Raw genomic sequence first — 13,178 nt, forward strand, 5'->3', positions numbered from 1 at the left:
TGACTGCGGCAGCTTTCCAATCCTTGGGGATCTCGGACGATATGATGTGTGTATGAGACCTGAGTCAGGGAGAAGATAGTGAACAGTCCTTTCACACACACAGTTCTTCTGAGCTGGTGGTAAAAGAGGGTTTCTGCAAGTTAATGATTCAGTTTAATGATGAACATTTTACACAGTATATCATAATAAATCACCACAACCTTTTAGCCTAAAAACACAGTAATCGCTTTGGTGATGACTGTGAAACTAAACAATATTAATAGTCGGATTCTGCTTCAGTGAGAAAACCTTTTTTATTTAAAAAAGGAGAATGATCAGAGTTGACTACAATTTTCATGTGCTTTTAACTGTTCAGTACAGTTGTATGTCTCATTGGATGTACAATATATCTGTCTATGGGTTTCCGCCTCCACAAAGCTGTCTTCCAGAGAGCAGCTCCACGTACGTCTGGCTGCCTCTGTCCAGCAGGACCAGGGCGGTCTGTCTTCCGAGTCCTCCCCGTTATCCTCCCACGTGGACACCACCATCTCCCCGTTCCTCATCAGCCGCAGCTTGTGGTTCAGCCTCTGGTCCGCCGCACACATGGAGTGAGAGGAAGCAGAGGGATGGAGTTAATGAAATGTATGACTGCATGTCCAGGATAGGACTATTATTGAGTGTGTTGTCTGTGGAACATGTGTAGTGGGTTTAAGGTTGGTGTGTATGCATACCCAGGGCAGGGTTTTAGCAGTTTCCGTGGTTGAGGGAGATCTCGGTGTAGGGAATCGGCACGTTACTGGTGAAGGGGCCGAAGCAGTGGCTTTTGGGACTCATGGTGGCCGTGAATGCCACCCGCATTTCTCCTGGAGAGAGAAAGAGAGAGAGAGAGTCCGTTTTTCAGTCAGACAGAGATAACAGTTTGGGCACAAACTGGTCGTATCAACTTTAATTCCACGGCATCTAAAGAAAAAGGCTATGTGATGTTGAGTCAACGTGGAAAGGAATTTCTGGAATGCTTGTCTTTTTATCACCCAACTTTACATTCCAATGACATGGTTAATGTTTTGTTAATTTCATATTGAGTTCTCGTTGAACTGTGTGAGCTCAATCAAATGTAAATCAAAATTAGACATTAAACTGACATCTGTGCACAGTGGGAAGTATGTGTTTTGGGGCGTATATTATTAGCAGCCCTGGTCTCTGTTAGCAGAGAGGTTATCCATAGAATTAGAATGAGGTCACTCCTCCCTGGTCTGTCTGTGTACCAGATATAATGTTTCTATAATGTTGGTACCTGTGACCTCCTGGATGCTATTGCCCAGCTGGGACAGGCTGTGCCACAGGGTCATCATCCTGGTGGACACCTGCTCCTCCAGTTCATGGAGCATCCCCGCTGGCGCTTAAACGCACACTAACAGTCCCAGCGGCCGCACGGCAGCACACCCTCCCATGCCATTGACCACAGGCAGGGAGAGGAGAGAGAGGTCGGGGGACAAGGGTAGAGAGAGGAGGGTTAAGGACATGTATAGTGATGCAACGTAGCTGACTCATTCATGTTAACAAATGTGTTGTTTTGTACTCCTTTGTTAACGTTACAGTGATTTCAATTCAGGTTGGCATTTATTATCATGAATCTTGCCCTGGAGGCAGCTCTGCAGAGTGGTGACTAGCTGGCACAGCCACAGATTCATACAATCTTTTTAAAACGTAACCCTAACCTTAACCACACTGCTACCCTAACCAAACATTTTTGTTTTCAGGAATTTTTGCGATATATCAAATTTAGACTTTGCAACTGGCCCATCTAACAGAAATCGCTCAGTTCTACCTTCAGGGCAAGATTCATGACAATAAAGGTCAGACTGCGAGCAATTTCAGTACTAATATTGTACAGTGTGTATTGTAAAGGCTTAGAGGTCAGAGATTCTCATAGGTATGAAGATGATGATGATGAATGCTCTACCTGCTGCTTCCCTCAGGAAGGAGGTATGGACTGTCACACAGATACAGTGCCCCAAGAGGAACAGAGTGGACACCCAAACTAGGTGTGAAGGCAGGATCCAGACCGGAAGGAGACGGACAGCACTGGGAAATCTGAGGGGATAAATATCAATTTTATAGCCCTGGAATACAATGTGAACTTCCTTATAATATAGAGTAGAATAGCCACTAACACAGCATCCATTTAACATGTACAACGCAACAAAAACAGTATCACAAGTAATGTTCAGCAACATTTTAATGAATCAATTGAGACCGGTAAAAGTCTATTTAATTTATACCATACATTATCCACTTCTGATTATGGGCATTACTTTCCATCATTTCATATATTTTACTCACCCAGTGTCCATTTTTATTTGGTGTTGTAAGGGTATTAATAATTGTATTGTGCAATCATAGTTTATCTCCTCACTCCACATCAGTAGTCCAGATAGATATATCTGTGACAGAGATGAACTAGCTAAACAACAGCTCTAAGTACTGTACATACTGTTTTGATCCCAATCTCATATGTCTGTCATCACTGTACTGACTGTGTCAGCAAGAACAAACCAATCATCTGGTCCACGCCCAAGTGCTCTAGCCCTCACCCCTGTAAAAGATAGGCAGCAGCAGCAAACTCCAGTGCTCAAACACTCCAACTCTAACAGGAACCAGCGTTAACAGACACACAGAGAGACAGGATGTACAGTACCAGCAAAGCCAACACTCAGCTTCTTCCAGGTGAGTTTTATTGTAGGTGGACTACCCTATGGGGGGAGGGAGAGGGGGATCTTCTCCGACACACCCCGACACTGCCAGCACAATTCCCCAAACTCTCTCCCACACACAATTCCAATTCCAGGTCCCTGGGCAGGACACCCACACTAGGTGTGAAGGCAGGATCCTGCAGGGTCCACCCAGATTATCAACCCAAGTGTGTAATGTGTACATACAGCGACTGTAGCAATCCGTGTGTATTATTAGGCCACTGGTGTCAGGTGGACTGATGGCATCAGTAAGGTTGTTTATTCTTCCTGGTTGTGTCTCTGCCCCAGTGCTCTTGGAATTCAATAGGAGACTGATAATACCTGATCAGTGGGAGGCTTAGTTTGGGTGATTGTCCTTCCCCCTTTCCTGTCCTCCTCGGTCATTGTCTGGTGACATACGGTAGGTAGTGAACCTGCCAGTGAAGGTGTCATGGTGTGTGTGAGCAGGTAATCTCTCCATTGGCTTTTCATCTCCTTTCTCATGGGCCATTGTCGTAATCAGTGTCACCACATCCGATTCACATCAAAACGGTTCTGCGTGACACATTGTTCTGAGATTGGGATCTTCTGAAAGCTGGCACAGCCTGCGCTAGTACAAGAGTGCTTGTTCTGGGGCAAATCCAAAGTTATGGACACTAAGCTCTCTGCACTATAATCCCCTTATCATTAAATGAGAACACAGGACAGACAGAAGAGTTGAGTCACAGGAGGTTGGTTGGTGATGTCTTCTATAACCACCAGAGCAAAAGCTCCAACACAGCTTTAATATCAGCTTCATCTCAGCCTGAGAAGGCAGTACATATTGTTAATATTCCTCTATTACATGGTTTAGTCTTGTGGTTTTCCAATCACTAATCTGTATATCTGATCTTTCTTGCTGGCACTGACCACAGGTCAAATAGTTCTCTGTGAACCCAAGAGTGACTTTGCTGGTGTCACCTTTCAAGGTGTAACAACGATGTGAGGTTGTGACACACTGTATAGGTCATCAAGGTGTAACAACGATGTGAGGTTGTGACACACTGTATAGGTCATCAAGGTGTAACAACAATGTGAAGTTGTGACACACTGTATAGGTCATCAAGGTGTAACAACAATGTGAAGTTGTGACACACTGTATAGGTCATCAAGGTGTAACAACAATGTGAGGTTGTGACACACTGTATAGGTCATCAAGGTGTAACAACAATGTGAGGTTGTGACACACTGTATAGGTCATCAAGGTGTAACAACAATGTGAGGTTGTGACACACTGTATAGGTCATCAAGGTGTAACACCAATGTGAAGTTGTGACACACTGTATAGGTCATCAAGGTGTAACAACAATGTGAGGTTGTGACACACTGTATAGGTCATCAAGGTGTAACAACAATGTGAAGTTGTGACACACACAGCCAGCAACCTGTATGTACTTCTCCACTGTGGGTCTATAAGGGAAGGGCTGTGTTCATACGGAGTATACCACACATTAGGAACACCTATCTAATATTGAGTTGCACCCCCCATTGTCCTCAGAACAGCCTCAATTCGTCGGGGCATGGACTCTACAAGGTGTCGAAAGCATTCCACAGGGATGCTGGCCCATGTTGACTCCAATGATTCCCACAGTTGTGTAAAGTTGGCTGGATGTCCTTTGGGTGGTAGACCATTTTTGACACAAACCGGTGCACCTGGAAGCTACTACCATACCCTGTTCAAAGACACTTAAATATTTTGTCTTGCCCATTCACCCTCTGAATGGCACACAATTCATGTCTCAATTGTCTCAAGGCTAAAAAAGTATTCTTTAACCGGTCTTCTCCCCTTCAATGAAATGGATTTAACAAATGACATCAATAAGTGATCGTAGCTTTCACCTGGTCAGTTTATGTCATGGAAAGAGAAGGTGTTTTGTATACGGTACTCAGTGTATTTTACCAATGATTAGTTGAAACCCCAAGTCTGGTGAACATTATTAGAGTAATATGCCGTTAACAATATTTTGAATCCCACAGGCCTTGTTGAGCAGGTGATAGAGCTAATACAAGCAGAATCTGGGACAAGAACAAAGTTAGAGAGAGTGGGACAAGAACAAAGTTAGAGAGAGAGAGAGAGAGAGAGAGAGAGAGAGAGAGAGAGAGAGAGAGAGAGAGTAGATCAGGAAGCTGCTGAAGTTGTTGTAGTGGCTCTGTCATCACAGAGGAAGCAAGGGGGCAGGCAGACGGACACGATATCCCCAGGCTGGGCCAGGGCCAGCACGGTGCTGGCTGTGTCCTCCTGGTCCTTGTGGTTCTTCTCCTGCAGTGGTGGCCAGGCTCTGGCCATTAAGTTACAGGCTGCCAGCAGGGCCCCCGGGGAGCCTGCATCGCTCCACACCATCAGGGCCAGACTGTAGACCCCAGAGAGATGTGCGGTGAACACCCCTGAGGACACGTTGTGAGCGTGGCCCAGGTTGATGAACACGTGCTCGTATGCAACTATGATTTTTCCTCACTGTACCCACGCACCAACGCCAGTGTGTCAACGCCACCAAGAACACTGTACGGCTTTCTAGACAGGAGAGAGAGAGAGGGAGGGAGAGGAAGGAGGGTAGAAAAATGGTCAGATATATACAGGGAAGAATGAGTTGTGTAGGATCTGAGAAACTTTAAAGGGTCATATTTCAGTAGTTAAGTTCCTACTGAGCACACAGTGGTTGAATCAACATGGTTTCTATGTCATTTCAACTCAATTACGTTGAACCAACGTCGAATAGACGTTGAATTGTGCCCAGTGGGTTGTTTATTATATTCTACTAGAGCAGTTACAATAGGGTCTAGTCACATTTATAGGGACTTGGATCATCAATAATCTGATAGTAAAACACACAGATAGGACTAACCTTTAATGTCAATCAGTGCAGTCGGGTCTGTATCCAGGTGTTTCTCTAGTTGGGTCAGAGTAGTGTCAAAATATTTATGCAGCTGCCCTACCAGTCTCTGCATCACACAGCAGCCACAGGATACTGGGTCTGTCATACACACTATACACACACATCCTCATTGAGACTCAAACATACTATTACAAACGCTGAAATATAGACTCTTCCTCTGTACTGTCTCTCTCTCACAGTGTTCTGGTGGTGCAGGGTTGTCCTGGGCTGTTCCAGGAGTAGGTCCACTTCCCCGGTCGCACATGTCCCAGGGCCGTCCTAAACACACACAGCAGCACGATACCTGGGAGAAAGGACAAAACACAACACAGATACACCCTCACATACAAGGACGGCACTGTCATGTGCTTTCAGAGCGCTACAGTGAATTGAACTGTTCTGAACATCACCAAAGCACACTTCCACTTCCACTGAACATGGCTGAGAATGTCACATGGAACTTTATACTTCACTTTATAGCCTTGCTGCACCCCACCTGCCATTGTATGGGACTTAGCAGAGGAGGCAGACTGGCTTTGTAAGGGTATTAGGGACAGATACTGTGTTTTTGGGTGTGCAGTATCCCATGTAATTTTACTAATCCCTGCTACGTTGATATCATTTGATAAAGTATGTGTGTGTGTATGTGTGTGTGTGTGTGCGCATGCATGCGTGCGTGCGTGTGAGAAAAATACTCTTTCACATGGTCTGAATTGCTGCTCAGTTATTTATTTGAACATGTACATACTCTTATAGCTTTTCAGAATAGAGGGAGACACAGCTAAACTATACAAAACACAACAGACCGTGATCAGTAGGGACAGAACAACACAGGAGACAATGCAGTGCAGTCAGGAGGCTCCCAGTCCTCCAACAGAACAATTCATTTAGTCATTCCTCACTGGAGGAGTGGAGGAATGTCCTCATCGGTCTCTTATTCTCTCTTCATTTCTAAAGCATAGGCAAAGCACAGGCAAAGCACTACACTGTACAGATACAGTGGAAATCTCTTCTCATTCATTCACCATTCATTAATCTATTACATCATCTATCCATTTGTTTATTCATTCATTCATCCATTCAACTATCTCTATTTACAATATACAGTTATTATAGCAGAGCAGACTGAAAGGACATCAGTAGAGAAGGCTGGGTGAAAGCAGTGTATAAATCTAGGGTATTAGTGTTAGTAGCAACCTCAATGATAAGGCAAAATGTGTGGTAGTAGTAGTAGAGAACTAAGTGAGTTCCTGCAGTAATAGGAGTGATGACTGAGGCTGTAGGAGGCATTTGGCCTGCCTATATATCATTTCATGTGTTGTATATGTTCTGTCTATGGATGTTTTAACTTGTTTTGTACACTAGAGGGCACAAAATGTTGGGTCATGGGTTACTGGTCACAAAAATATAAACGCAACATGCAACAACTTCAAAGATTTTACTGAGTTACAATATTACAGAAATCAGTTAATTTAAATAAATTCATTATGCCCTAATCTATGGATTTCACATGTTTGGGAATACTTTACACCTACCTACATGTACATACCTCAATTACCTCGACTAACCTGTATCCCTGCACATTGACTCGGTACCGGTACCCCCTGTATATAGAGCCTTGTTACTGTTAACTTTTTTAAACTTTTAGTTTATTTGGTAAATATTTTCTTAACTCTTATTTTTCTTAAATGCATTGTTGGTTAAGGGTTTGTAATGAATCATTTCATGGTAAGGTCTACACCTGTTGTATTTGACGCATGTGACAAATAACATTTGATTTGATAGATATGCATCTGTTGGTCAGACACCTTTAAAAAAAGTAGGGGCGTGGATCAGAAAACCGGTCAGTAAGTATCTGGTGTGACCACCATTTGCTTCATGCCGCCCGACACATCTCCTTCACATAGAGTTGATCAGAATGTTGATTGTGGCCTGTGGAATGTTGTCCCACTCCTCTTCAATGGCTGTGCAAAGTTGCTGGATATTTGCGAGAACTGGAACACACTGTTGTACACGTAGATCCAGAGCATCCCAAACATGCTCAGTGGGTGACATGTCTGGTGAGTGTGCAGGCCATGGAAGAACTGGGACATTTTCAACTTCCAGGAATTGTGTACAGATCCTTATGACATCATGCTGAAACATGAGGTGATGGCAGCGGATAAATGGCACGACAATGGGCCTCAGGATCTCATCACGGTATCTCTGTGCATTCAAATTGACATCGATAAAATGCAATTGTGTTTGTTACCTGTAGCTTATGCCTAACCATACCATAACCCCACTGCCGCCATGGGGCATTCTGTTCACAAAGTTGACATCAGAAAATGGCTCGCCCACACGACCCCATACACATGGTATGCGGTTGTGAGGCCGGTTGGATGTACTGCCAAGTTCTCTAAAACGACATTGAAGGTGGCTTATGGCAGAGAAATGAACATTAAATTCCCTGGGCTACAGCTCTGGAGCATGTTCTTTCAAAACTTGAGACATCTGTGGTATTGTGTTGTGTGACAAAACTGCACATTTTAGAGTGACCTTTTACTGTCCCCAGTACAAGGTCCACCTGTGTAATGATCATGCTGTTTAATAAGCTTATTGATATGCCACACCTGTCAGGTGTATGGATTATCTTGGCAAAGGAGAAATGCTGCATAGCTGCGCCCCTGTCCATAGATTAGGGCCTAATGAATTTATTTCAATTGACTGATGTCCTTATATGAACTGTAACTCATTGTTGACATTGTTGCATGATGCGTTTATATTTCTGTTCAGTATATATTATACACAACACATAAACAAGTAAAAACGACTCATACAGAGGCATCTAGTGAAGCTGGGAGGGATAGGGTCAGGGGTTGGAGCGCTTGGGAAGGTGAATATATCTAAATATTATTCACGTTTTTATTGACATAGAATTTGGTCACTGTTTTGTTTTCTATCCAGGTTTACTCCTCACCCTTACACCTCCCCTCTCCATCTTGACAACCACCACCCCAACATGCAACGTTAAAGGATATATAATACTTTGACTCAGTGACTGACCAGCCCATCCTACCTGCGCAGTATGTGCATTAATATACATTTACACAAGTTCTCACTTAAATTACACTATTTAGGGTGGGGGGGGTCTTTGGGTTAAATAGTGGGATCTGACTGAGCATATCTCTCTCTCTCTCCCTCTGTCCTGCCTATGCTTCCTTGACCTTATCCTCATAGGTGCCCTTGCCCTTGTAGGCACCCACATAGCCACTGGCATCTGGAATGTCTACTCGCCCGGCCTTGCCCTTCCCCTTGCCCGACTCGTCAAACCGCTCCTTGTGTGCACCTGTGAATTTGGTGGTGTCTGTCAGTCTGTCCACCGCCGCTGCCTTGGCCACTTTCTATGAGCAGGAAAAGAGCGAGGGAAATAGAAAGGGAAAGGGAGAATGAGAGATGAGGATACAAAGTAAGAGCTTACCCACCAAACAGATATGCACACACACAGCGGACACACAAACACACGCTCTCTCTGAGACTGTAATATTATCAGGCTGTGTGCTGCTGACAGGTAGACACTCACAGTGACGCCAGCGTTGGCAGGCTCCCTCCCTGCTATGAGGCCGTAGAGCTGCTGCAGCGCCTCCTCCTGGCACTTCCCTTTAAAACGCTTCGGGGCCAACTCTGACAGGGCCTGGCTGAACTGCTCAAAGGCGATCACACGAGCTGTCTTCGCCCTAAAATACACAGAAAAACTTTTTGAGAGTTTTACCTTTACTCATGATATGGTATTCTGAGGGCCTCTGGCCGTATTCCCTCTTTCCTAGAAAGATGACTGCGGATCTGTCAGTGTGGAGGTTTGAAACTGGACCGAGTCTCACTTGACTTTAGTGAAGACAATGTCCACATCGGTGGCAGTGATGTTCTTGCCGTCGATGACCCGGCAGTCCTTGCAGAGTTTGGCAAAGTTCTTCCCGTTCATCTCCTTCCCAGTAGCTTTGGTGTCCCCATGAATGGCAAACTTCTTGAAGGACGTCTCCACCTCTGCTACTGATACGGAGCCCTCTGCCATTCTGCCCTATAGATAGAGAGATGGAGATAGAGAGAGAGGTAAAACACTAAGGATGGGATGCAAGAGAAAGGCATACAGTCGAGACTGCTGTAGTTTCTGAAACTACACTGCCATAATGTTGAAACACCGAGTCCATGGAGACAGGAAATGAGGAGGTATTGGGAGAGATGTGGTCATTAAGGCGATACATTCAGCACACCACATCCTCTGGGCATTTTATTTATATATATACAGTGGGGAGAACAAGTATTTCATACACTGCCGATTTTGCAGGAGTTCCTACTTACAAAGCATGTAGAGGTCTGTAATTTTTATCATAGGTACACTTCAGAAAATCACATTGTATGATTTTTAAGTAATTCATTTGCATTTTATTGCATGACATAAGTATTTGATACATCAGAAAAGCAGAACTTAATATTTGGTACAGAAACTTTGTTTGCAATTACAGAGATCATATGTTTCCTGTAGTTCGTGACCAGGTTTGCACACACTGCAACAGGGATTTTGGCCCACTCCTCCATACAGCCCTTCTCCAGATCCTTCAGGTTTCGGGGCTGTCGCTGGGCAATATGGACTTTCAGCTCCCTCCAAAGATTTTCTATTGGGTTCAGGTCTGGAGACTGGCTAGGCCACTCCATGACCTTGAGATGCTTCTTACGGAGCCACTCCTTAGTTGCCCTGGCTGTGTGTTTTGGGTCGTTGTCATGCTGGAAGACCCAGCCACGACCCATCTTCAATGCTCTTACTGAGGGAAGGAGGTTGTTGGCCAAGATCTCGCGATACATGGCCCCATCCATCCTCCCCTCAATACGGTGCAGTCGTCCTGTCCCCTTTTCAGAAAAGCATCCCCAAAGAATGATGTTTCCACCTCCATGCTTCATGGTTGGGATGGTGTTCTTGGGGTTGTACTCATCCTTCTTCTTCCTCCTAACATGGCGAGTGGAGTTCAGACCAAAAAGCTCTATTTTTGTCTCATCAGACCACATTACTTTCTCCCATTCCTCCTCTGGATCATCCAGATGGTCATTGGCAAACTTCAGACGGGCCTGGACATGCGCTGGCTTGAGCAGGGGGACCTTGCGTGCACTGCAGGATTTTAATCCATGACAGCATAGTGTGTTACTAATGGTTATCTTTGAGACTGTGGTCCCAGCTCTCTTCAGGTCATTGACCAGGTCATGCCGTATAGTTCTGGGCTGATCCCTCACCTTCCACATGATCATTGATGCCCCACGAGGTGAGATCTTGCATGGAGCCCCAGACCGAGGGTGATTGACCGTCATCTTGAACTTCTTCCATTTTCTAATAATTGCACCAACAGTTGTTGCCTTCTCACCAAGCTGCTTGCCTATTGTCCTGTAGCCCATCCCAGCCTTGTGCAGGTCTACAATTTTATCTCTGATGTCCTTACACAGCTGTCTGGTCTTGGCCATTGTGGAGAGGTTGGAGTCTGTTTGATTGAGTGTGTGGACAGGTGTCTTTTATACAGGCAACGAGTTCAAACAGGTGCAGTTAATACAGGTAATGAGTGGAGAACAGGAGGGATTCTTAAAGAAAAACGAACAGGTCTGTGAGAGTCGGAATTCTTACTGGTTGGTAGGTGATCAAATACTTATGTCATGCAATAAAATGCAAATTAATTACTTAAATATCATACAATATGATTTTCTGGATTTTTGTTTTAGATTCCATCTCTCACAGTTGAAGTGTACCTATGATAAAATTACAGACCTCTACATGCTTTGTAAGTAGGAAAACCTGCAAAATCGGCAGTGTATCAAATGCTTGTTCTCCCCACTGTAAATATATATATATATATATAGCTCTAAGGACAATTCCTTCGACCTCATGGCTTGGGTTTTGCTCTGACATGCACTGTCAACTGTTGGACCTTATATAGATAGGTGTGTGCCTTCCCAAATCATGTCCAATCAATTGAATTTACCACAGGTGGACTTCAAGTTGTAGAAACATCTCAAGAATCATCAATGGAAACAGGATGTACCTGAGCTCAATTTCGAGTGTCATAGCAAATGGTCTGAATAGTTATGTAAATAAGGTCTGTTTTTAATTTTAAATAAATGTGCAAAACTTTCTAAAAACATGTTTCCACTTTGGCTTTATGGGGTACTGTGTGTAGATTGATGAGTAAATTGTTTTATTTCATCCATTTTTAAAATAAGGCTGGAAAAAGTTAAGAGGTCTGAATACTTTCTGAATGCACTGTATACTGTAGCTAGGTGAGACAACCACATATCTCAGTTATAGTCAGTACATTTGTCCTCAAAAAGTAGCTATCAGCAAAGTCAGTGCTAGTACAAAAAGTTCAAGAAAGGCAAGGGTGTTAGTTGTTATTGCTTTTTAAGAGGGGGCGAGGGGAGGAGGGTGCTGTGAGATTAATCAAGTAAAGGAATCGATCAATAAAGTAATGAAGCTTGGATCAAATAGATTAATTCAGCACACTTGCATTAATTATTAACAGACCAGAGAAAGACACTGGGCCATGCAGCATCTGATACTCAAAATGTAAAGAAACATTAACATATGTAAATTCATATTTAACATACATTCCACAAGTTAAACACAAACATCATGCAATAGTGCCCCATGATATATGTACAGTACATTCAAATATAGTATGATGCAGCACAAAATAAAAGTACACCAAAAAGAGGACAGTGAGCGTAATAAATTATGTCAAATAGATGGCTTAGCTCATTTCTATGATTTGGTGTCATGTATTGTGTTTTGACCTCTTTCTTACTGGTCAATACATAGACTAAAGTACAGGATAACTTTAAGTGTAGACATATTTACCTGTTAGGTGAAGGAATTCTGAGTGACGATGATGTTGGGGATGCCTGTGCTGATGCTGCGTGTCTTCCTCCTAGCCCTGCCACTCACACCACCTTCACAATGATGATAGCGATGCACAGAGAAGAGTGGGAGATGGACAGCAGAAGGTGGGGAGGAAAAGAGCGAGCACAGACCAGCACAAGCCATGACATCATTTGCTGCCTCTCTCGTGAGCATGCGTTCTTGTTTACTCCCCCCTTTCTCTCAACCCTACCCCCTCCCTTTCTCCTTCTTGGCTCCTTCCCCCTCCATCCTTTATGATTGGCTCACAGCTGGTGCTGCAACGCCCTATCCTCTGTCTGTCCAGAGACTAAAGGCTTTTTGTATTAACGAACATGAAGAAAAGCCCATACATGAGGACAGCATTATACATGAACAGTTAACATCTGAAAGAATTCCATGATATGGATTTCATGTTTATATCTATTTGCGACCACATAATTTTTTGTCTAATATTCTGTGCATGTCTTTAATATGAAGGATAGTACATTTTTTTACTCACTCATTCATAACCCTTCCCTCATGTGTGACACATCTTAGAAACAAATTGACATAATCATTGAAGAAGTGAAACCCATCAGTTCTACAAGAAAGGATGTTGATGGAAACACAGTAGTGGCTAATCTGGTACTAGCACCACTAATA

General features: G+C 43.8%; 1 protein-coding gene across 1 annotated transcript; it reads right to left on the bottom strand.

Moving 5' to 3' along the window:
* Nucleotides 1–6,332: 6,332 nt before the first annotated feature.
* Nucleotides 6,333–12,655, bottom strand: LOC115104701 (tubulin polymerization-promoting protein family member 3-like). Its single transcript, XM_029626051.2, has 4 exons — nucleotides 12,495–12,655; nucleotides 9,484–9,680; nucleotides 9,186–9,339; nucleotides 6,333–9,006 (listed from the first exon to the last, which is right to left on the bottom strand). The coding sequence occupies exons 2-4, from the start codon at nucleotides 9,672–9,674 to the stop codon at nucleotides 8,815–8,817; spliced, it is 537 nt and encodes a 178-aa protein (XP_029481911.1). The 5' UTR covers nucleotides 9,675–9,680; nucleotides 12,495–12,655; the 3' UTR covers nucleotides 6,333–8,814.
* Nucleotides 12,656–13,178: the final 523 nt, after the last annotated feature.

Source organism: Oncorhynchus nerka, linkage group LG22 (assembly GCF_034236695.1).
Source record: "Oncorhynchus nerka isolate Pitt River linkage group LG22, Oner_Uvic_2.0, whole genome shotgun sequence".
NCBI lineage: Eukaryota > Metazoa > Chordata > Actinopteri > Salmoniformes > Salmonidae > Oncorhynchus > Oncorhynchus nerka.

What these genes read in the sequence shown, in the direction of transcription:
- LOC115104701 (XM_029626051.2), bottom strand. Translation starts at nt 9,674, where the DNA reads ATGGCAGAGGGCTCCGTATCAGTAGCAGAGGTGGAGACGTCCTTCAAG. An exon ending in ATTGTCTTCACTAAAGTCAA is followed by an intron (nt 9,340 to 9,483) that starts GTGAGACTCGGT and finishes TGTGTATTTTAG; the next exon opens with GGCGAAGACAGCTCGTGTGA. An exon ending in CTGCCAACGCTGGCGTCACT is followed by an intron (nt 9,007 to 9,185) that starts GTGAGTGTCTAC and finishes TCCTGCTCATAG; the next exon opens with AAAGTGGCCAAGGCAGCGGC.